At 38.2% G+C, this 23942-nt stretch overlaps 1 protein-coding gene across 1 annotated transcript in view; it reads right to left on the bottom strand.

Annotated features, from left to right (window-relative positions):
* Positions 1-13021: 13021 nt before the first annotated feature.
* C4H8orf34 (chromosome 4 C8orf34 homolog) overlaps positions 13022-23942 on the bottom strand; it is a 126311-nt gene continuing 115390 nt past the window's right edge. The window contains exons 11-12 of the mRNA XM_042464446.1: positions 19232-19325; positions 13022-14104 (exon numbers count right to left, since the gene is read on the bottom strand). Coding sequence (XP_042320380.1) covers positions 14097-14104; positions 19232-19325 — 102 coding nt within the window. The 3' untranslated portion in view covers positions 13022-14096. The remainder of the gene's footprint in view (positions 14105-19231; positions 19326-23942) is intronic.

Below are 23942 nucleotides of genomic sequence, written 5' to 3'. Positions count from 1 at the left end.
TGCTGCCACCACTCTAGAAAGCAGCATAGTGGGATGCTGTGTAAACAGCCACCTAGTATCTTTCTGGAGTGATCCAGATTTTCAAGGAAGATGCAGAGCAAATTGTGATTTTTATAGAACTGGATTAAGGGAGGGATGGACTTTCTCATGAGTAGAATCTGGCCTTTGGCCCTGTGCCATGTGGAGTTATCTGACAGTATGGAGACTTCCAGAGGACCTCACAGTGTTCTTTCTACAAAGCGGCCTTGAGTTTTGCAATAGGTAGAAATTAGCATGAAGTTTCCAGTGAGTTGTGGGGCTGTTTTTATTTTCAAATGGAAAACATACTTTTTTGCCCAGTGAACGAATGGACATTGAGAGTGTATCCAACTTTTATAGTCTATGTAGATATACAGTTGGCCCTCCTTATACACATTTCTATACATGGATTCAAGCATCCACGGCTTGAAATTATTTTTAAAAAGTATAAATTTCAAGTATCAAACCTTGATTTTTCCATTTTGTATAAGCGACACCATTTTGCTATGCCACTGTATTTAATGGGACTTGACCATACATAGATTTTTCTGTTTATGGGGTTTCCTGGAACCAAACCTCAGTGGATAACAAGGGTCCACTGTACATGAGTATCCATAGATTTTGGTATCCATGAGGGTGGTGGGGGTTTTCAGGAACCAAACTCCAGCAGATACCAAGGGTCCACTGTAAGTCCGATTAGAATCAGAGGGACTCACTTTTAAGTTTACATGTTTTCAAAGTCATTCAGTTTGATTTAGTAATTTTAATCCATACATTAGATTGGCTTGGGTCCAGATCTGACTTCTGGGGAGGGGAGGGGAGGGCTAAACGCACTAATTTATCTCTATCTGGTTGGAGTCATTCCCCCTTGAATGACAGATCACCCCATTCAGCAAGGTCTCTCTCTCTCTCTCTCTCTCCCTCCCTCCCTCCCTTCTCTCTCTTTTGCCGGAAAAAAAAATACAATTTAGCTGGAAATATTTCATCCATCTTTTTCTTCCACTGAAGTCTCTTTTTCTATTTTCTATTATATTTTATACATCTGTGTGTGTGTTGTGTATGTACACACACAATAGTGAAGATTACTATTTGTCTTAGTCCCATTGTACATTAATTCTTTCCCATTTCTTTTTCAACTGCTGACTTGTTTTTTCCATTAATAACCATTGTCAGTTTGTCCATTAATGCCAGTTCATTTAATTTTATTACCCATTCTTCAATTGAAGGACCATTCTTTTCTTTCAATGCTGTGCATAAATTAGACGAGCTGCCATAATCATATATAATAAAATGACTTATCTTTTAGCACCTCAGTTATATTTAACAAAAATAATTATGGACTCATCCTGAATTCAATTTAAAAAGAGTCTTGTGTTTTTTTTTTAATTTTTTTCCCCCCCCCCCCCCGCCCGCCTTTTTCTTTTTTTCTTTTTTGCACTTCCACCACATATGATAAAATGTTCCATTAGGTTATTCACATTTCCAGAAATTATTCTTATTGTTATTGCAGATCTTTGCTAGTTTTGAGGGTGTCATGTGCCATCTTTAGAATAGCTCATAAGAGTTTTCTATCAAGTGGCTACTTTTTCTAAATTTTAAGTTATTATTCCACACTCTTGCCCAACTTGTAAGTGGTATTTGGTTTCCTATTTCTTGCATCCACTTTATCATATTTACCTTTATAGTCTCTTCAATTCTATATCTAATAACATCTTATCAATTTTTGTTATATGTTTATCTCCTTGAGAAAATATCTTTTCTAGTTCTGTTTTCTAGTTTTCTAGTTGCTGATAGAGTTGCTGAAAGAGTAGCCAATACACTTCTATCTCTTCCTTCTGAAGTTCTTCTACTGTTTGTAATTCTTCGCCTTTTTCTGTTTTAGTTAGTATATCCTTATATGTAAGCCACTTTCCTTTATAAAGGCTTTCTTCCTTATGGAAAGCTTTCTTGGGATTTTAGTATAGAAGAATTTATATTTACTCCAAATTTTAAATTAGGGTTTTCTTATTACATGCCTGTTAAATTCTTTGTTTTGGAATTATCATAACATAGAAACGCATACCATCCTTCCTTTAAGTTATCGCTTTCTAGAGTTAGCACTCTTCCATTTTCTAAAGTAATCCAGTCTTTTATCCAGGTAAGGGCACCAAGGTCTCTTAACAGGTTTATGTAGCATGGGGAAAGGAAGAGGGACAGAGAAACTCACTTTCACTGGCAAAATTGCATAAACTGTAATCTTGGATCAAAACATAGGGATTTTTTGTAGGGTTTTCGGGCTATGTGGCCATGTTCCAGAAAAATTTCTTCCTGACGTTTCACCAGCATCTGTGGCCGGATGCCAGCCATGAAAGCCTTTGACTTTACATTGGATCAAAACATCACACAAATTTGGGGGCAGGTCTTAAGAAGCTCCAGTTGAGTAAGGATTGTACCTTCTATTAGTTATCTGACTCTATGTATAGAGTCTGACCCAGTGGATAGAATACTGGGATTCAGACTTGAAAGATCTGGATTATAAAGCAGACTTTTATTTTTATTTTGCTGCTACCTGGCACACAGCAACAAATGACGAATATTTTTAACTAATCTTTTAAGCCAACTGATTTCTTTCAAGAAATCTGTTCTTTTGTTCTCCTCTTCTACATTTAGTGTTGTCATAATCTCTATGTGACACATATAAAGGACAATATATGTACACCGCTGCCTTAATATTTATCATATGTGCAAAATTGTTACCACTTTTTTCTATAACCAATCATTTGGTAATAAACATATCTTTTGTAAGGGGAAGCTAGCAGTGTATGGCCAGAATGCCGTTGTGTAGGTGGACTTACATCTATGAGAATTAGGATTGGGTAGATCCCTAAAGTCTGTATCCAGTAGAGGACTGTTGTTAAGATACTACATAACAGAGCCACCAAAATTGGACTGATGCACAATGGTAGTGATGCACAACAGGATGTGCACAACATTGGTTCCAATGTGAATAGCTACAGTCATGATGTGCATCAGCCACTGATGTGCATCGGGCACTCTAACTAGTGTCCTATTATACATCTTCACAATTTACAAAAGGTTTTCTTAGCATCTCTGCCATGAAACTAAATATCTGTAAAGTTACATAATGTAGATAATGATTTAGGAATCTGGCCATTATTTTTATTTCATGGAAAAACACAAAAATAAAATAAAATAAAATTTTGTCAATAATGGGCAAGATAGTAAGAGTTTTGTTTATTTTTGATGATTTTTTTCACATTTTAAGACATTCAGAGAGAAGGGATTGTATGCACAAAATGCAATATTTTGCACAAACTACATTTTTGCACAAAAACTTTGTGTGCAAAAATTCCTTTGCCCAATTTTTTTACCAAGTCCTAAAATGCAAAATGATGTTGACAACTGTTTTCGTTGTGACTTTGAATGTGTTGAGACACCCTTTCTCATAAAAAAAAGAAAAATTATTTGCATGCCCACGGAATCTGTCCCAATATTTCTGCTTATTTCTCCACAAGAACTCCCCTTTTCAGCTTTGACGTATGAGAGCTTCTCACTCTCCATGGCTGCTAATTGGTAACAAAGAAGATGTAGTGGATGATGAAGGCTTTCCAATCCATTGATTTGAAATATGGCAAAAGTCTTCAAGATGCACTGAAAATAGTGCACAGCAGTGATTAAGTGAAGCTGGGGGGTAGCTGTTAGCACTTGGATCTTTGCAAGTGTCCAGTGATGCTGACCCTACTCTGATGTTAACTCCGGTTCTTGTTTCATCAGAACTTCTCTGGCAGACCATGTTTTCTAAAATGTAGTTATAATCAACAATACTCAAATTAAATAAAAATGGTGAGCAACCAGAGACACTTTGAGCTAATCTTTCTGCCAATGGTAAGATTTTGATTGAATCTAAAAGAGACAATTTCACATCTATTTGGGGGAAGAGGGGAGGTGGAATCATCTGGTAACATACAAGTATGGCTTTGCTTCTGGCTTGACAAGAGTCAAATCACTATTGAAGGTTTAGTTAGTTATACCAAAATCATTTGGAACAATTAAGGCTACTTGACTCCACATGTTCAATTTACAGTGCTTAAAATTCAAGGAGCCAGACTTTATAATCTGTTTATAGCAGAACAGACAGAAGAATGATATTGGTATCATTTTAATTACCCTAAATACAATAATTAACTGTAAATATTAGAAAGCAATGCCTGACTGTAATGACTGCATATGTTAATGCCTTTTCATGTTGAAAGATAATGGCTTCACCAAATATTTTATGCATTCAAATGCAATCAAGTCTTTTTCTTGGTTGAACAACCCACTGAAAGATTTGAAACTGTGAAATTCTCATTATTCACAAATTTAAACTATTTCTGTTCTAGTTACCTGCAGTTCTGCTATTCCTTCTGTCAAGGGAAAGCAGGTCAAAGTGAAATAAGCAAGTAACAATCACAGATATAGTTAATTCTAAAGTCTCTCAGTATCATGAAATTTATATCAGGCTTTATCTTGGACATTATAAAAATCTTTGGGGCTCAATAAACCTTGAAACTGACCTCAAAGTAAATGACTTAACTGTTTGGCTTTAAGATTTATTTAGGCAGTTTTGGCAGTGGCTTGCTACTTACTTCAATGATGAAGTATAAAAATGAGTTCATCCTGTTCTTACTGAATAAAACATTAGTTTTCTGAACAAAAATAAGAGAGAGGATAACAGCCTCACACCAGTAAAATCTGTCTACTAAAGCTATGGGAAAATTCATAATTTACTGCTTTGTCACCATAGTTTGTTATCTGTATATGTATAGAATGTCCTTGGATTTTATATGTCTGAGACACAGGCTAAAATGCTGTTGATGCCTTATGCCTTATGCTTGCAAATGTTCCCCTACAGAAGTGATTGGTCATTTTGGTCTAATATGAAACATCCACATTCTATTCAAAGAAACCAAAGCAGAGTTGCACATGTGGTGCCATTGTGCACGCAAAGGTGCGTGTACAGAGGATGTGCATGGACATTTGGTTGCACATTTGGTTGTGTCCTGAGTTGCACAATGTTGCATTCAACACTACAATCACTGCATGAGTCTATATGCAGATATTTTATGTAACCCCCAATGAAGGTTCTCAGCTGTACAGATCGATTGTGAATGAAACAAAAGCAGTAGAAGACCAAGAGATGAGGATGAATAAGGAAAGGCTGGATAATATTTTTGTATTTAACCTGGAGAACATACGCTGATGAAATGATATCCATATTTGTACATCTGAAGTGCTGTCACATAGCTGTTGGATGATTTCCCCCATTGTTCCACTGGACAAGAGCCAAACTAATGGGTTTAAATTACAAGAAAGAGGATTTTGGCTAAATGTGTCTGCCATTAGACATTTTGAGCCCCCACCATGAAATGAAGAGACCAGACATGTAAATTGGATGTAAACAATGGGCCTTTATTAGACCTTAAACCTATTTAAACCCCAACTGATAACTGTAAACTTTTGAGACATCAACTGAGGGTGAAATCCTGATGCAGGTCCAGCTGAAGCCAGATGTCTTTATCTAGACTACCTCTTCAGTCTTCCCATAGGGAAAAAACATCAGACTCTGAGGGCAACCGAATCCTCGGATTGCATCCTCAGCAAGTCATAGGAAGGTAGCTATGAGGCATGCTCTCCCAAACTCCCTCGAGTTTGTAAGAGAGGGCAAACCCCCCATATCTTCTCCCAAACGCTGTTTCATGAGCAGCCCTCATGGCCCTTGACATGTAAAGGCTGCCCTGATCCAGACCTTTCACCTCAATGGGGTGCCTAGGTGCACACTGATCGTTACCCCACCCCCATTAAGGCCAGGGGAAACCTAGTTAACATCCTGCCCCAAGCCAATCTGGGTCCCTAGAAACAGTATGAGGTAGCCCCCCCCCCCCCCCAAAAAAAAAAACAGGAAAAGGGGAGAAAATTCCTACCTGGCCCCGAAGCGACTGAACAGGTCCATACTGTCCTGAGAGCGGGATGACAGCTGAAATAGCTTAGGTCTGCCCCCTGTTGGCAAGGTTGGGCCCATGAGGCCCAGCCCTCTTTTAAAACCTCTGGGCTCTAGTCATGGGTGGCCTCAAACTCTACATCCAAGTCTACAGTAGAGAGCCACTGTTTGGGTGTCCATTATACAAAGTCTGCATGGCCACTTAGGAATGCTATAACAGAAGATTGTCTGTATTAGCTAGAGTTAGACTAGATAATCTTTGAGAATCTTGCAACCTCAATGTCTGTATGGCTCTTTTTCACACATTGAAGTTAAGTAGGTTCACCTCTGGTGAGTACATGGAAGGGAGACCACCAAGGAAAACTAGATGCTGTCGGCTATATTTCAGAGAAAGGAATTGGCAAAAAGCTACAAAATTAATGGTATCACCATACGTGAAGAGGTGGCTTGAGGGCATATATCATACACACAATCAGGCCAATATATAATGACTACCCCATCCCTAGTCTGGTGCTATTTATTACATGAAAATTCAGGTACATAATAGAATGAACATTATTTATTATTATCATTTCAAACCAATATGCAAACTATAGTGGTTGTTATCTAGCTTTACCTATAAAATAAAAGTAATCAATTAAAGTTTATCTTTTGAAACATATTTTATTAAGACACTTAAAAAAAAAAACCTCCCCCCAATTTAAAATATTCTTCAGCACAGTTCCTTATTTTGTAATTCAATAATGTTGGCATAGTTTTTTGTAGGGTTTTTTTTTGGCTATGAGGCTGTGTTCTAGAAGAGTTTATTCCTGACATTTTGCCAGCAGCTGTGGCTGGCGTCTTCAGAGATGCCATCTCTGAAGATTCCAGCCACTGCTTCTGGTGAAACATCAGGAATAAACTCTTCTAGAACACAGCCTCATAGCTCAAAAAAACCCACAAAAAACTATGGATGCCAGCCGTGAAAGCCTTCTACTTCACAATGTTGACATAATGTAATGACATTTGAGAACCCAGGACTTAGTTCAAAAAAGTTCTGCAATAGTTGAATCACCTGTCTTTTCTATTATCCATCAATGTGCCACACGGCACCACCATTGGTCTTTACTGAAACCATCTGGAAATAAGGTTTACCACTTTGTATGTGACATGGTTTTTCAAGTAAAGTAAGGGGTGAGAAATATCATATGGAGAATATTAAATGGATGTTGCTGGGCTATAAATCAAATACAGTTTTTCTTGTCATCACTAGAGTTATGCAGTTGCTTTTTTTAAAAAAAAAGGTCAGAGGTCACTGCTTGTTTTGTTTCTCCACTGGCCTGCATTGCCAGCCAATTTTTCAGTCTCTCATACAAAAAGCAAATAAGGCAATGCAGAGAATGTTAGATGAATAATTTTATCGCTTTAGTTTTACTATCTGCCAAATTTCAGGTTATCCATGTGCACTCTTTTAAGTTTTTTTCCCCAAAGCTGCAAGATCAGATTTATTTGTTCAATATAGTTGCTAAAAACTACCTATTCTTTCAGTACCTTCAGAAGTTCCACTTACTCAGCTACAGCAATGCATCTTAAGCTACTAGATGTAAGGGACCATCAATCTCTTCTCTAGTGTGCTAGGGTCTGGTACCATATTAGTCTCTATCAGCTACAACTTTTTCTTTCTTTCTTGGAAATTTATCAGGGACTAGTAGTTAATAGCTCAAGGACTGACACTGGTCAATGTGCCACCACTCTGAGTAGCATCTGACTTAAATAAATAAATAAATATTATTTTCCCACATCTTCTCAAGGCTCTAGGTGGAATACAACACATTAAAATACATAACACAATTAAAAACGTATAAAACCAACAGTTAAAATACATTGCTATAAAACCATTAAAATACACTCCTAAGGTCACATTCTTTATAATATAACTGTTTGCAGCTAAATTCAGTAGCTTTTCAGAGGCTGAACATACCATCTCCACAATGAAGCATTTGCAACATCACCATTTTCTGTGGAAATTGTTCTTTGTATGAGATTAAAGGAGGGATTTCCACAGTCATCCTTAATTGTTTCTTCCACAGAGCAGCTAATGGATTGCATCCTTCCTGTATAGATTTTATAACATCAAATCTGAGATCCTCTGAAGGGTAAAACCTCTCAGTATGGAACGGATAGAGGGGAGCTGTTTGCAGTAAGAATGTACCAGGTCTACCACAAAACCCTGAATACCTAAATGCTTTTAAAAGGTGACAAATCTTGCAATACAGCTTGGAAGTCAGTTGCCTTTGCATGAACCTGCCAAACAGCAATTACATGCTTATGTTGCCACAATTATGTTTCTCTTCTCTGTAATTTCATATAAATGCTCCAACCCAAACTCATGAAAAAAGGGGTGAAATGCTAAAATTGCCAATGAGATGTACTAGCACTCCTCTTTACCTGGCATCCTCCCACATCCTGTCCTAGTTTTCCAGTAATTTTTAGCATATTTACTAGTAGTTTGGGCAAGCACTAAAAGCCAAGATTGTAGCACATCCTAAGAATTGTATGAATTGACTCCAAGAGTATATTTTTTCTCTTTTTTCCTGAAGCAGGTAGGAATTGCTCTTTCATTTTGTTAAAGCTAGGAAGACATGTGTGTGCATGTGCCCTCATGTTGCCTGTTAAAATGGTGACCCCATGAATGTCATAAAGTTTTACTAGGCAAGGAATCCTCAGAGGTGTTTTTACCTGTTCCTTCCTCTGAAATATAGCCTACAGCACCTGGTATTTGTTGACAGTTTCCCATCTAAGTACTAACCAGGGCTGACCCTGTTTAGCTTCCAAGATCAGATGGAATCTGGTGCCTTTAGGGTATTTAGAAGATATACTATCAGATTATTATATGGCATACCTGCACCAACTGCAAACTTGCCATCTGCAGCTCTGAGCTTCTGCAGACAGCAAGCCCTGGCTTTTTCAATAGGTGGGTGTGCACACAGCAGCTCACATGGATGCGGACATGCACACGCACCCATTGAAAAGAATAAGACATAAGGTCCTGGGGGGGGGTGTCCAGAATAGATCTCCCGTGGATAGCAAGGGACAACTGTATAAAATTTTGTGATAAGTACAGCTTCATTCACAAAAATGGAAGGAAGTAACATGATTTCTGTTTTTCTACTTCATGGAGATAATATATGGCATGTGGACCTTTTTTGCTATAATCTTTTTAAAAAAATTAAATCACCCTATAAATAACCCTTAACCGTGAATGGAAAATCATTGACACTTATACATTTCCCAAAATACTTATATATTCAGATGCTCCTGGCAATTCCCTCAGCCGTTTCCAACAACAAAAACATGGATACAGAAAGTGGTTTAAACTAGATTAGCTGTTTGTCCAGCAGAACTATAGGCAGATAACAGGCTTTGGACAAATAAAGCGGTATCACTGGAGAGAAGAGAAATGAAGAATGGCTTTGGAATGTGACCAAAGGGCTTGTACCTGTTAAAACCAAAATTATGAGCACTTAGGTGTTGGGTTACACACATCAACAGGAAGAGAATTACAACTGTAGGCACTTTTGGAGAGATCTGGTATGTATATATCATGCCCTAAGGAGCATTCTTTGGCAACAATTTGAAATTAACTCATGAATTTCTTATCCACTCCTTAGATATGGTTGTGATGATTGAAGAGAGTAAGCATCAGACATTTTCATCATCTCCTCTAATATGTGCTAGGTATGCATTTCAAAGTAAACGTATTAGAAATTTTAGGAAATGATCTCTAATTGTCATTCAGGATAATAAAAAATTGGTGCTGGGCCTGATATAGTTAGGGTGGCTACTTAGGCATTGCCAAGAAAAAGGAAATACATCACACACACCCCAAAATCAAGAGCATACAGAACTAAATAATTGCACTAATTTATACTGTATAGAGAGATGCTAGTTTTATATGCATCAATTTGTGCTAGTTCACTTGTATGAATGCAAATTTTGAATTAACCGCTTTAATTTATACAGTGTACTTGAGTACTGGCATCCAGTTGCTAAGTGCTGATGGACAATGTCAAGGCCCTGTGTTCTTTTCTAATGTTTTTTTAATCCTTGAACTGGATTTCGACTGGACAGTCATTCAACTAAAGGACTATCCTCTGCAAAATAGTATGCCTGGACTCCCTAACTTTAGTGTTAGCATATGGCTAGGACAAATGTGCTGCATTTTTTTTTTTTTAATGTCTGGAAAAAGCCATACTGCATGGGTGGGGAATCTAAGACCCTCCATATTTTACTGAATGCCAATTCCCATCAACCTTAAACATTGCAATCTGATATTGATGGAAGTTGGAGTCCACTATCATTTGACGAGCCACAAGTTTCCTTGCCCTACTCTCTGACTTAAAAAATAACCATTAACTCAGACTGCACCATCTAAAAATGATACCATCCCGAGGCAGGTTGCATTTAATCTTGATACTGAGGGCTCTTCCCATTCTAAGGATTTGTTCAGTGTAAGACTGGCTGCACTCTGATGGTGATAACGTAGTCATACCTCCAAGCACTTCTGTTGACAAGGAGGTGAACTGAGATAGTAGGCCTGATGCAGAGGAGGAGGGATCAAATTCATCTCTGACATGGAGTCATTAGCATCCAGTTGCAAAAAATTTATACTGGGACTGTTAACAATCTTCTTTAGGATGTCCTCAACATCTCTTGTTGCTGGTGATGTCAGGATCAAGAATGCAGTCAAATTGTAAGGAGACACAGTCAGTGACACAGAAGAGGTACTGGAGGCACTATGGTGGGAAAGAGAGCCACATAAATTGAGGTGCACATATTCAGAGCCTGAGCTTCTGAAAGCAGGAGGTGAGAGATTGTCATGGATGGACACAGATGGCAGGGGTGGTCTTGAGGTGGTAGTAAAAGAGATTCATTTCTTGAATGAGATTACATCTGTTTATCTCTGCTCCAGCATCAATGTGAAAAAAATGTTGATAATGTAATAATTTCTATGACAGGAGACCCCGAATAGAATTGGAAGATTCCTCCAGTACATCCATATCTCAAGCCCCAGCAATGGTCAGAGCAGACAGAATATGGAGGGAATTGGAATGAGTAGTTCCCATATGAGATCATATTGAGAATGTACAGTCTTCTTGATAGCACTGAAAATGAGCATGGGAAGGAGTTGGACATCTTAACACCAGAAGTGAGCTATTATGAGCAAACAGCAACAGCCACAGAGAGTGCTGACATCCTCGAGTTGCTTCATGTATCTCTCCCTCAGACCATAAACCCTTGCAAAGGACTTTGGGAGAATGGAGCAGTTGAAGTTCAGGCTGACAGAGTAATTGGAGTAGGCAAAGCTAGAATTTTAAAGATGGAACAGCAAGGCATGTCTGATACAAGCACAAGGTTATTTGTCAGTACCAAAGCAGATTGTTGAGTGGAGTGAAGTCTAATATGAGCAGAAATGCTTGAAGTCAAGAATATTTGAACTGAAGGAGGTTGAGTCATCCATGGAGTCATGGTAATGCAAAGGATATTTCTTTTGGTTTCAGTTTCACTGTTTTCTTCTTGTTAGCAATGGTCCCATCTTGCCTTTTTTGGGCGTGGTGGAACTGGTGATATTTCTCTAGACTTCTACCTAGCATCAGGGGAGGTGTCACACACAATATCAAAGCCCTGGATCATCAATGCCAGACAAAGCCAAAGAGGTTCCAGGAGTGGAAAGAGCATCTAGAACCGTTAATGGAGCTGAGGGCCATAACTTTCCAGGGCCATAGGTCTGCAAGAGAAATACTTGGTTAAGGAGGCAATGTATTGAGGGAAGGATCTCTGGCCACAGGATCCAGCCAAATCTCCATGTCTTCCCAAGTTGTAAGTCACAATTTAATTTGATTATTTTTGAGAGCTTATTTAGTAAAGCTATTTCAAATGGCGCCAACTTGGGTCTTTTGTCATCATCCAAGCAGAAAAGGCACTGAGAGTGACTGCACCAATGCACAATCTTTGCCTCACATGAGGTACTCAGTTTGAAAGAGCCAACAAGATTATTCACTGCACAATGGAGTGTTGAGTATCCAACGTGAAGAGTCAGCAAAGTAGAAGTGAAGAGATGAATAAGCAAAGAGATGATAAGAAGCTGAAGAAATTTTTAAAAATACAAAAATACCAGTTAACTAATATCTGGAATATGAAAAGGAATTGAGTAGGTGGCTGAGGCATGCCTAGGCATGTGCACTAAGGGAGTGAGGTGGGGTTCCCACCAAAAAAAGTCCGGCTCTAGAATGTTCCATAAGAGACTCTTCACAGGCACTAAACCTATTTGTGCTATTCATAAAGACCACAAAAAGCTACAGCTTCTATCATCCATAATAATTGCAGGCTGGAGCTGATACAAATCAGAGTCCATTGTTATTCACTATTAACTACAGACTCCCTGACTGTACTGCCTTAAAAATAGCCTTAGTATATTTCACCAAATATGGACAAAATTATGTCTGGCATCTACATTACTATCCTTTGCTATTCTGACAGAAATACTTAATCCAGGCATCTTAAATCCTGTTGCCTGTTATTGTGGGGTTTTTTTCCCCTACTGTTTTATCTTCTTTTGTTACTTCATTGGTTTTGTATGGTGTTGTGTGTATGTTGTGTGCCTTCAAGTTGTTTCCAACTTATGGCAACCCTAGGGTGAAGCTATCACAGGGGTTTCTTGGTAAAATTTGTTCAGGGGAAGTTTGCCACTGCCTTCCCTTGAGGCTAAGAACATAAGACTTGCCCAAGGTCACCCATGGGTTTCATGGCCATACTAGGAATTCAACCCTGGTCTCCAGAACTGTAGTCCACATTCAAGCCACTGTACCATGCCAGCTCTTTTTAATGCTGCTGTTACTGCATTCTAATAGGATGATGGGGAGTACAAAAGTCAGCCAAATATATAAATAAAATATATTCACAGCTTGTGAATAAAAACAGAAATGGAAAAAGATCATGCCTTTAAGATCTGTTATAGCACATTGATTTTTATTTCTTCCATAACCTGACAGTGTTTATCTATTTTAACAACAACAAGCATTTTTTTAAATGAAGTCATAGCTGAGCAACAGAATTGAAAGAGAAAAGAAGGCACTATGCCAAACCCATCCTTAATAGATTAATAGTGCAGTCCTATCCCTGTCTATTCAGATTAAGGCCCATTCATTTCAACGGGTTATACCTGCAGTTAAATATGTAAACAAGTATTGCAAATATGATTATTCTGACAACACCTGTATTGGAAATCTTTGTACAAATTTCATATCCAAACCCAGGACAGTCAACTTTTTTAAAATACATATAAATTTGTACAATGATTTGTCAAATGCTTCAGCCATTTAGGATATAAGTAAATAATATCATAGATGAAATCAGTAGAGTTCAATTATGCATGCTGCACTCCACATTAGAGTTAACTTAGAAGTCTATGTTGTAAAAGATTTAACTGGAATGCAATAAAATTAATATTATACTACCAATTCCTGCTATTTATGCTTATATGCACATATACACTTGAATACACACACACACACACACACACACACACACACACAGAGCCCATTCATTACCTTCTATTGTCTCAGACATCTTCTGTAATAATTATGAATGAATAGTCTTCAATCTGTGGTTTACTATTATATTTACATCCCAGCAGATAAGGCTAAATACTTTAGAAGTTTATTGACTTGAAAATGAGAAAAGTTTAGAAAAATAGAAGTAGAAATCATCAGTAATCCTAAATACATCATATGTTTAAGGGCATTTTATTTTTACCTGGCAAAGTTTAATATATCAAATGTAAATTCAAAATAAGGGATGGGGGGGGGGATAAATTAAACAATATACATAGGGCTACATAGTAAAAAGTAATTGTTAACCATCTTTACCTAAGGCCACTGTACCACAGTAAGATGTGGAATTCAGTGCATTTTAGCAGCTACACATTAAAATCTACTTACATTTTACTGAATTTATAAAAATAAGATTTTATTATACAGAGTAAGTAAAGATGTATTTCCAACTGCCAGGGACTAATCTTGTGAGAAAGTATTCTTGTTCTTTTTTCCACTGATGATGTTCACAAACCTGGAAAACAAAGAAGAGTTAGAGATAATTTGACATTAGAGAAAGATGAAAAGTATTAAGGACTTACTTTATATGGGTAGCGCTAGAGAGGCTCAAACCTACCCCATCTCTTTTGATACAAGAGTTGATATAAACTCAGCCTCTGTGATCCTAATGTGGACACCATTAGGTGACAGTGATCAGGTCACATCAGCTAGCTTAGGCGTCGCCCAGAGGATTTATGTTCTGAACATGTCGTGGAAAAGCCTAGCTATGAAACAATAGGATGGTTCCAGTTGAAGTAAACAATTCCATTTACCTGACAGTGTAAGCTATCTGCTGCAAGAGTATACCCATTCACACCCCCATGTCACACCTTTGGAAGACCCTACTTCAAAGTGTCACTTACTCATATCAAATCTGGACCATTTAGCCCCATCAAGTCTCTGGATTTTGCCACAGTGCAGAAAATCCCTATAAATTATTATACCTTTCCTGTGGTAATGGGATTAGCTTGGTTTGCAGACAGAAGTGCTGCTGGTCTTCTTTTTGCTAGATCCCTTTTTCATGTGCCAACTTCCAGTGGCCCGGGAGCGATCGAATTCCCTCTTTCCCCTGCTACAAGACATCCTCAAGAGGAGCTGCATCCACATAGGTTCAGTATCTCCATTAGAAGGCCTCATTCTGCTCCAGCCTAACACCTTTGTTTCTCAGGAGATTATCATATGGGAGGGACAGCGTCCTTCTCCAGTCCTGCTCCTGTCCTTAAACTCGGCTAATCATGCAATCGGGGATCACAAACCCCTGCGCTTCTGCCATCCTTCTCCCATGGGTAAAGTGTCATGGAGCTGTCCCTACACACTTCTTCTGTGGTAAAGTGTCATGGATCTATCATTTGATATTAATGGGAACTCCCACTGATACCAAATGACAGCTCCATGACACATTACTGACAGGAGAAGTACGCTGGAATGGCTCCATGACACTTTACCCATGGGAGAAGGACAGCAGAAGCGCAGGGTGTGTGTGATAATCTTCGGGCCCCGATCATGTGATTAGCTGAGTTTAAGGATGGCAGAAGGACACTGTCCCTTCCATGTGATAATCCCCTCAGTTCTTGTGTGCGCGTGCAAGTACCCTAGACTTATACACGAGTATATACAGTATTTGCAAAGAGTGTGTGTGGATTTCCCACCTTTAAAACAAAATCCAGTTCAGTGAGAATCTGTATCTGTGGTCTGTGTATACAGAGATGGTCCAAGGGCTGTGCAGCCCAGCCGATTATTGAGCTAATATTTAATTCTTCTATAGAGAGATATCTCCAATGTAAAGCTCCTGTCCTGGTTACATCTCACTTTATGAATACTACTAAGTGTTGAAATGATTGAAACATTTTACATGTATGCATGTGGGTGCACACACACACAGTCAATGCTAAAAATACTTGAGGCATTTTTCATCGACCTTTGGAACAATGCTTTCTTCCCTTACTTATTTATTTTGACTTCATTTTTAAACTACCCTCTGTGATTTCCCTGTGTGGCTAATCTAATCTATTATATGGCATCCTGTGCCATTGATCCCATTCACAATACCTGGAAGAAGGGAATGACACCAAGGTTGTAGCTGTGCTGCAGAAATAATCCACGTTGATGCCATCTGTGGGTGTGGCAGACCACATTTCCCTTAGATGGGCATGACCTTGGTAACTCACACCTTACAAGACCCCCAACTGCATCTGACAGGCACCCATACCTCATTTACTATCAACTGCTTTCCATGCTAAAAGTAGCACAAAGCTGTGACAAAACTAAAGGCACTATAAAGATCCACCCATGCTACCCAAAAAAGAAAGAAAGAAAGAAAGAAAGAAAGAGAAAAGAAAAAGCCACAAAGCCATCAACAGGACTATAGAAGGAGGCAGAGTGGAAACAAGGTTCTGTGGTCTCTGTTGAGCGGAGCAATGTACACTCGTGTCTAGCCAGTTTGCAGACTGGATTTACACTCCTCCAGTCCTGCCCACAAGTCAATAGCATAGCCCTAATAGGCAGGTTTTCCTGTCTTTCCCCAGAGCCTGGGAAACTGCACAGGTTTCTGCGAAGGAGAAGGTTCCATTAGTGAAAAACAACAACAACAGCCCTTACTTAGCTCTGCCTCCTTGTGACCTTTAAATGGTATTCCCTTGATAATCATGGAACACCATTCTTTGGTCTTGCACTGGTATGATTGATGTTTCAGGCTTATCTTTAGCAAAGCTGGCTAAGCTATTTTTCAGATGTTATCGACTGTTTAAAACTATTTGAACTTTAGTATGAATGTAAGGTATTTTCCATTCTGCCTCCTTAATTCTAACATGTTCTCTTTGCTAAAAAGTAATATTCCTGTTGTTTTTACAGTTTAGGTAGAAGACTAAGTTTCTAAGTTAAAACAAAACCTCATTAAATCAATTTGAAGTGGTCAAGGGAATAAAACTGTACCTACAAGGAGCTCAAGCCAACTGTGCCATTCTCTTTTCAAAATACCAGTTGATAGCAGAATGTCCCTTCAACATCCAAAATTAGCTTGACAAAATTAGATATTATCCTGAAGCTGAAAAATCTAGTAAATATAAACTGTACTTAATTTATTAAACACTGAGCCAGAGAACACCTGCTATTGTGAAAATTAATTCTACAGCTTTTCTGCTCTTAGGCATAAATTATAAACTTTGTTTCTTCTAAACACTAAATCACATACATAGTGTCCATGCAGATTTTAAGCTTCTTTTAGAATAAGGGGTGGCAGGATGGGCTGTACATGGTTTGTTCCTGTAGCTGCTGTGTGTACTGAGAATTGGCACTAGTAACTCTGCCAGGCCTTTTACTGACTCTCCACTTTGCAGACATTTCAACACCTGGGTGCTGCATTTTCCAGGAGTTGTCCTTCATGTGTGAGTTTGGCTACAGCAACTACATTCCAGAACCAGATGGCTGCTATTACCCCATATAATTATTTGTAAAAGACTTATTTCTTTAACCAATTTACCATTCTCAGATGTCACATACAGTACAATATTGCTTAGATCAAACATTTTTGTTCTCCTCCCATGGTTAAACTATTATGAGGAACAGCTTACTTTATACAGCAAAAAAAAATAACTAACCATGAAAACTGATATAAAGTTTTAAATCAGGATGCAAGTCCTATTACAGCCTTAGAACCTTTGCAAGAGAGTAACCATTATTTTAATTATGGAGTATGTACCCCTCTCTACCTTTTGGATCACAAGTTCAAGCTAAAGGAAACAGTTTTGCAGATTGTATCAAGCAGCAGCTTGTGTAATTGCAATTCAGTGGACTCAATTGACAGTACTGATACTAACAGGACTGTTAAAAATCAAGCATTAACTTACTGTCTTGCACTAGTCTCTGTTTACTAGTCTGCTTTTTCAACAAAGATACATTGATTCCAAGAGTTCATATTGGGGGGGAAATGAAAGTTTTAAATACTGAACAGCAAATACAATTCTTAAGACTTTTAAACTGTCACAAACTAGTACACTATATTACAGTAAAATATAGTCATTCTAAAAATTCAGGATTTGTTTTATTATTTAAAGTATTCATATATCACCTCTCAAACCAGATGTGCTCACAACACAATAAACAAATAAAGACCAATTAAAATCCTACAAAGATAAAAATATTTTTTAAAAATGCATTAAAATAGCCTTTAAAGATTCCAAAGCCATTCTAAAAATATTCATGGAATCCAGCTTTAAAACAGTTAAAACAACAATTTCAAATACCGAATACCATGGGGAACAGCACTGTTCTGGCTGCCCATAGGAAGCTTAAAAGAGATGGGGTCAGCCTAACTTCATTGGGTAAGGAATTCCACAGTCAAGCTGCTGCTACAGAGACAACTCTGTTACATGTTCCCACCAACTTAACTTTATGAGGTTTTGGGACATACAACAGAGCATTCGCTAAAAATCTCTGATTTTTGGCAGGCTTATATGGGTGGAGACGGCCTCTCGGATATTCTGGCCCCAAGTCGTTTAGGACTTTTTAGGTCAACACCAGCACCTTGAATTCAGCTTGGAAACTGATTGGTGGTATATGGTCTCTAAAATGCACACCTGACATCAGTCTGGTTGCTGCATTTTACACACATCACAGGTGATAACTAAGGCATGAACCACTGTGGCCAAATATGCCTTCCTTTTAGAAAGGGCATAGCTGGTGCATCAGCTGAAACTGTTGGTATGGCATAATCTTCTTGCTCCTGTTCTCTATATGACATGCAGTGTATGTTGTTATATCCGAGGGCAAGTCTACATGTACATGTATTATTCGAATTGCTGCAGATTTTCACATATTTGCATCACCATTTAATTTTCTTTACTTTTCTATGCAAATTCGCATCTATTCACCTTCCCTCTGCCAAAAATGCACATCCATGCAAATCCATGCAAAGAGGACAGACAGCGACAGATTCTATAATGCAGGTAAAAATGATGAATCCCTTTTCCACCCAAGTTTATGGAGTCCCTTTCCCACAAAAATAAATAAATAAATAAATAATTGAATTCCTGGAGCTTGCATGTAGCCTGAAGTCAAGTTGCTTTGCTTGTCCTGTTTTATTTTCACCAGTCAACTCATCCTCATTCTATTCCTCTGTTCATAAAAATCAGATAAAATTAACCAATAAGCAATAACTTAGTACACTGATAAAAGTGTACTCGATTTTAACGATGAGTATTTTAATCAGATAGAAAAGAGAGTTGGGCTAATAAATTAATGTTTTTATGAAGGCCAGAAGAACAGATACAGTAGATGTACCCTTCAGCTATTTTCAACCTACAGGTCTATTTTGCCTGTCAGTAAAATCAGCCATTCTTTATACCTGTAAACAAATGATAAGCCAGTGATAATATTTCCATTACAAATTTTAAAAACTTACACATTTGAAGAAAACCTATTGTTTCTGATGAAATGGGCAATATATAAATTAGTCCAATATATCAATTAGTCTTTAAGGTGCTGCTTGATCCTTCTCCTCCTCCTCCTCTCATTTTGTTCCTATTAACAAATGATCTCATGAAAATGACATCTCTATTCACCAAGCTAAAACCAGTTCTTAAAAAAACAGGAAATAATTTCTTACACTTATCTGGAACTGACTCCACTCCTTCACTTTCAGTATCACTTGGCAAAATCCATGGCGGGTGAGCAAGCTGATGTTGTTTCAGGAATTCATCCTGGTAGATAAAAGAATGGATGCAGCTAAGTCAGAAATTAAGGCTGCAATATTTAAATCAATTAACCAAACCTGTTACTCGAACAAAGATCTACAAAACAAAACAGTAGGTCAGAGCCTTTCCTCTCTGCTCCACATTCCAGGACTAGGACACAGAACAATGGATGCAAACTATAGGAAAAGAGATTCCACCTAAACATTAGGAAGAACTTCCTGATAGTAAGAACTATCAGTGGACAGTGGAATATGCTGGCTTAGTGTGGTGGAGTCTCCTTCTTTGGAGGCTGTTAAACAGAGACTGGCTGCCCATTTGTGAAGAGTATTTTCATTATGTTTTCCTGCATGGCAGGAAATTGGACTGGATGGCCACTGTGGTCTCGTCTGTGTTTCTATGATTCTATGACACCTTCTCAAAGGCTGGATCAGAATTACAATGAAAACACAACCTCCACTATTATCACATGACCAGGGTGACCAGTTGTCCTCCTTTTCCAGGACATATCTTACATTTCAACTGTCTGTCGCGGAAAAAGTCCCAAATGTCTTCTATTTTGAGCATGACTAAGAAGTATGGATTTACATTTATATGAGTACTTTTAGTTTTTATTTGGTAATCCTCCATTTTTCTTGGTCCTATATTTGTGATGCCTTGTCCTCCTTTGTGGTTAGCACATCTGGTCACCCTGCACATGACTGTGTTTTCATGGCTGTTAAAAAACAGACAGAAGAGAAAATAAGTTTTATAAAACTCAGCCACCACATCTAATTAAGTCAAATCTATCCATCCTCCAAAATCTCATGGAATTTCCCCCCTCATACTTTCTTTTTTGTGTCCCTCTCTATGCTGTATTGTTCACACTTACACAAATGTAATATACGTGTAAACACTGAAGCTTTTGGGGTGTTCTTCCTAGTTCTAGCCCTCAATTTTGGAAGAGCCAATTTCACAATGTAAATGAATATTGCATCACTCTGGCAAGTTATCCTACTTGCCACAGTCAATGGGAGAGTTGGCATTCTCTGGATTTGGATGAGTTGCCTATTCTGAGGTCAGCTGAATTCCAAATAGCCACAAGCTCTTAGTATCATGCACATGCCAAGTTACGTAAATTTAATCCAAAAACTCAGGAGACTAATCTTCTACAATTTATTTAATTGTTGCGGCAACTATTAAAAAGACCTGACAGATAGGTTGATTCTGTGTAGAAAAGTAGCAAATAAATGAATCTTGATATACACTGAACAGATGTAAACTGTAATAAAGTCCAGACTTCTCATAGAAAAATAACTCCCTGTTTCTAAATTGCTTGCAGATCAGAAAGGGCATAATTTCACACAGAGGGCACTGTTGTAATTTTAATACTGATAAAATGATGACTTTCTGGACACTTTGTTTGGGCTGCTGTTGTTGTGAAAGAATTCAAACAAGTGAAACAAAGTAGACTAGCCAATTCCTTTGATTAAAAAGTACTCAATGAAAATGAGTACTGAATATTTTGAGAATTATGGGTCTCTCTTTGGTTCAACAAAAAGGCAGAAATGATGTTTAAATCTCCAATTTAAAATGTCTACCGGGCAATCTACCAGGCAAATTAGGTCATTCAGTTAGATTAGGTATAAAATGTCCACCAGGCAAATCAGGTCATCCAGTTAGATTAGGTATAAATTAGCTGAACCTAGTTTCCATCACTTTCAGCAGGACAACATAGGTTATGACTTTAGCCCCACTTATTTCAATAGGTGAGCCCAGTTTAACTCACTTAATCTGGATCCAGTGTGTTGTAAACCTAGGGGCTGTCTGCACAAGCCAAAAGGCCCGGCTTCCTCTCATGTCATCTAGATTAGATGATGCATGCCAGCCCACCCATCAAGATCAATCCTACCCATCCAGACATGGATCGTGAAGATCCAGCCTGATCCTGGGTTCAGAGTCTTTAGCCTGGGGTAATTAACTCCTGGTCATGCACAGAGTTTCTAAAAAACTCCATGGCAAAACTGGGCTGTTCAGACAGCCCCCCCCCCCCACACACACACCATGCTCCTTACCTTGCTGGCTGTTGATCCAATTGAAAATCCCCCCCAGTCACCACATCTGCTGTGGAAATGGGGCACATAGCCATGTGGATGCAGTTAGGCACCCTTTTTCTGCATTATACATGGAAACGGGGGGGGGGGGGGGCTTCGCAATCAGATTGATAGCTGGCAAGGTAAGGAGTGGCACACTGGTCCTAGATGCAGGGGCAGTGTAGGGACAGGTTTGTGAACACATGCCCATTCCTGCACTGACCCAGGGACCAACTCAGCTCAACCTGTGTTTTTCTGGCCCATCTGCTCAGGCCCATAGTGTGCAAAAGGCAAAATGCTGTGAGTAGGGCAAGGGAAGACACAGTAGCATCCTCGGGCTTAAATAGTAAAAGTAGATCAATATAGCAACCTTCAAAGGGTCAAATCAGCGAGCTTCATATTCTATTTAACAATTCTATGCAAATAAATCAAATAATGGGACTAACACAGCACCAATACTACATTCCACACTATGCGTAGCAGTAATATTATTGTCAAACAAAATGGAGGAAGAGGTATCAGATGAAGCCACCATTGTCCGATAGGGGCAGGTGATATTATCCTGTTTCAACTCAGAAGCATATTGCAAAACACAACTTCTCTGCTATGGCACTCACCAAGTGGAAGATCTCCCCACTGAGATTAGATGGATTTCCCAATGCTGGATGTTGCCTTCATCAGCTGAATACCCATATGTTTATCCAGGCATTTTCCTAATTATTTTGTTAATTGTTGGCACTATCACTTATCCCTTTTTTAAATGAATGGGTTTAAATGGATTATTGTTTTACTTCTTTTTTGCTATTGGCTGTATTCACTTCTGAGATTTCAGAAGTGAAAAGTGATACAGAAATGCTCTGAAATAAACAAACAAACAAATGTTCTATAATATTGCAATTATTTATCATCCCCTTTCTTCTTCTGTATTCTGTTTCTTTGATTCTACATTCTGTTTGCACGTCTTGCCCAGGTAATCAGTTCTTTCTGTAAAGTTGCTTTTATTTGCCTTGAGGAAGGACATGGTCTATTCAAACAAGTCAGCTAATGTACAAACTAAAATTTTTAGAATTTCTTTCCCTACTAGTGCCAAGGTGCACCATAAAGGGGAACAACAGCATAGGAGACTGATGTTCTTTTCTCCTATTGCTTCCTCAACATCAGGGTGCTAAGAACTATCACAGGTGCCAATAAATAATGCCTCAAAGAGATAAAGCTTATGTGGTATTCATTTGTCACACTTCATAAAAGCATGGAAGGAAACATTAATGGCCTGAATGTCAGACTGATTTGTCTCAATTGGGACTATAATGAAAATCTAAAAACCTACATAAGTATAAGCATGTGAAGGGAAGGATTTAATGTCTTATTCATCGTGTAGCAATAATAAAACCATCTATCTATGTTATATTGCTTGTTTTGAATTTGAATTTAACTGGTAATGCAACACAACTGCAAGTTTGCTACAGCATTTTCTATGCCAGCAAAACTGTAGGCATGTGCATGAGAACTCAGATCATCAGGCAGCTTATAATTCCTTCAGACAAGACCACAAAACTAAAATCTTGAACTTTTAGCAAAGAAAAAGAAAGAAATACCTTTACAGCTATGCTAATCTTTGCCAAATTCTTCAAGAACCAACCTATGCCTATTTCTTTTTAAATGTCCCTTTATAATATAGTCCCTCCCATAAGGAAAAGAAGAGTTTCAAATAAATTATTGTATTAGAAATGGGATGTGGGGAGTGTGTTTTAGAAACCTAAATTGTTAGACCAAGACATTTCTATACTGCCTATCAGTGCACTTAAGCACTCCCTAAGCGGTTTACAAAGTGTAAGCTCATTGCCCCCAAAAATCTGGGTACTCATTTTAGCCACCTCAGAAGGATGCAAGCCTGAGTTGACCTTGAGCCCTTTCACTGGCATTGAACTCACAACCTTATGGTTTGGGAGCGAGTGGCTGCAGTACAGGCATCTAACCACTGTGCCACCAGGGTTAGACCAAGAAAAAAAAAGTTCCATACCACAACACCAGTTGGCCGAAAATGTAGTACATTTTAAAATACTGATTCAAAAGTGAATTACATACTAACCTGTAATGGACCCATGGGTTGTTCAGGACACTTCTCTCCAGCTAATAGTTGCACATGACGTTTCACACATTCAAAATAAAGTACATCTCTACTGTATTGAAAAAAAAATTGTGATACGGTTGCAGCCCCCAAATCTAGAACTAATAGAGTGCATGGGCTAGGATAAACCTGATATGAAATGATCACTTTGTGCCTACTTATGTGAAGTGCATTTATAGTACCAAAGGCCTGCTGAATCTCATGAAATTAATGTGAGGAACCTGAATCATGCAAAAAGCAGGCACAGGGATCCAGTTTGCCTTAAAGTATTTTTCCTCTTTCTCAATTTACATTTTATTGCTTATTTATTAAAAGATTTTGTTTATAAACACATTTCATTTTGTCCTAAAGTAAAACTGGTAACCTATTTCCAAAAAAAGAAAGAAAAAAAAAGAAAAGAAAAGAACTATTAATGCAGGGTAAAAT

This window comes from Sceloporus undulatus, chromosome 4 (genome assembly GCF_019175285.1).
Source record: "Sceloporus undulatus isolate JIND9_A2432 ecotype Alabama chromosome 4, SceUnd_v1.1, whole genome shotgun sequence".
Classification (NCBI taxonomy): Eukaryota; Metazoa; Chordata; class Lepidosauria; order Squamata; family Phrynosomatidae; genus Sceloporus; species Sceloporus undulatus.
This window is presented reverse-complemented; position numbering and strand designations above follow the sequence as displayed.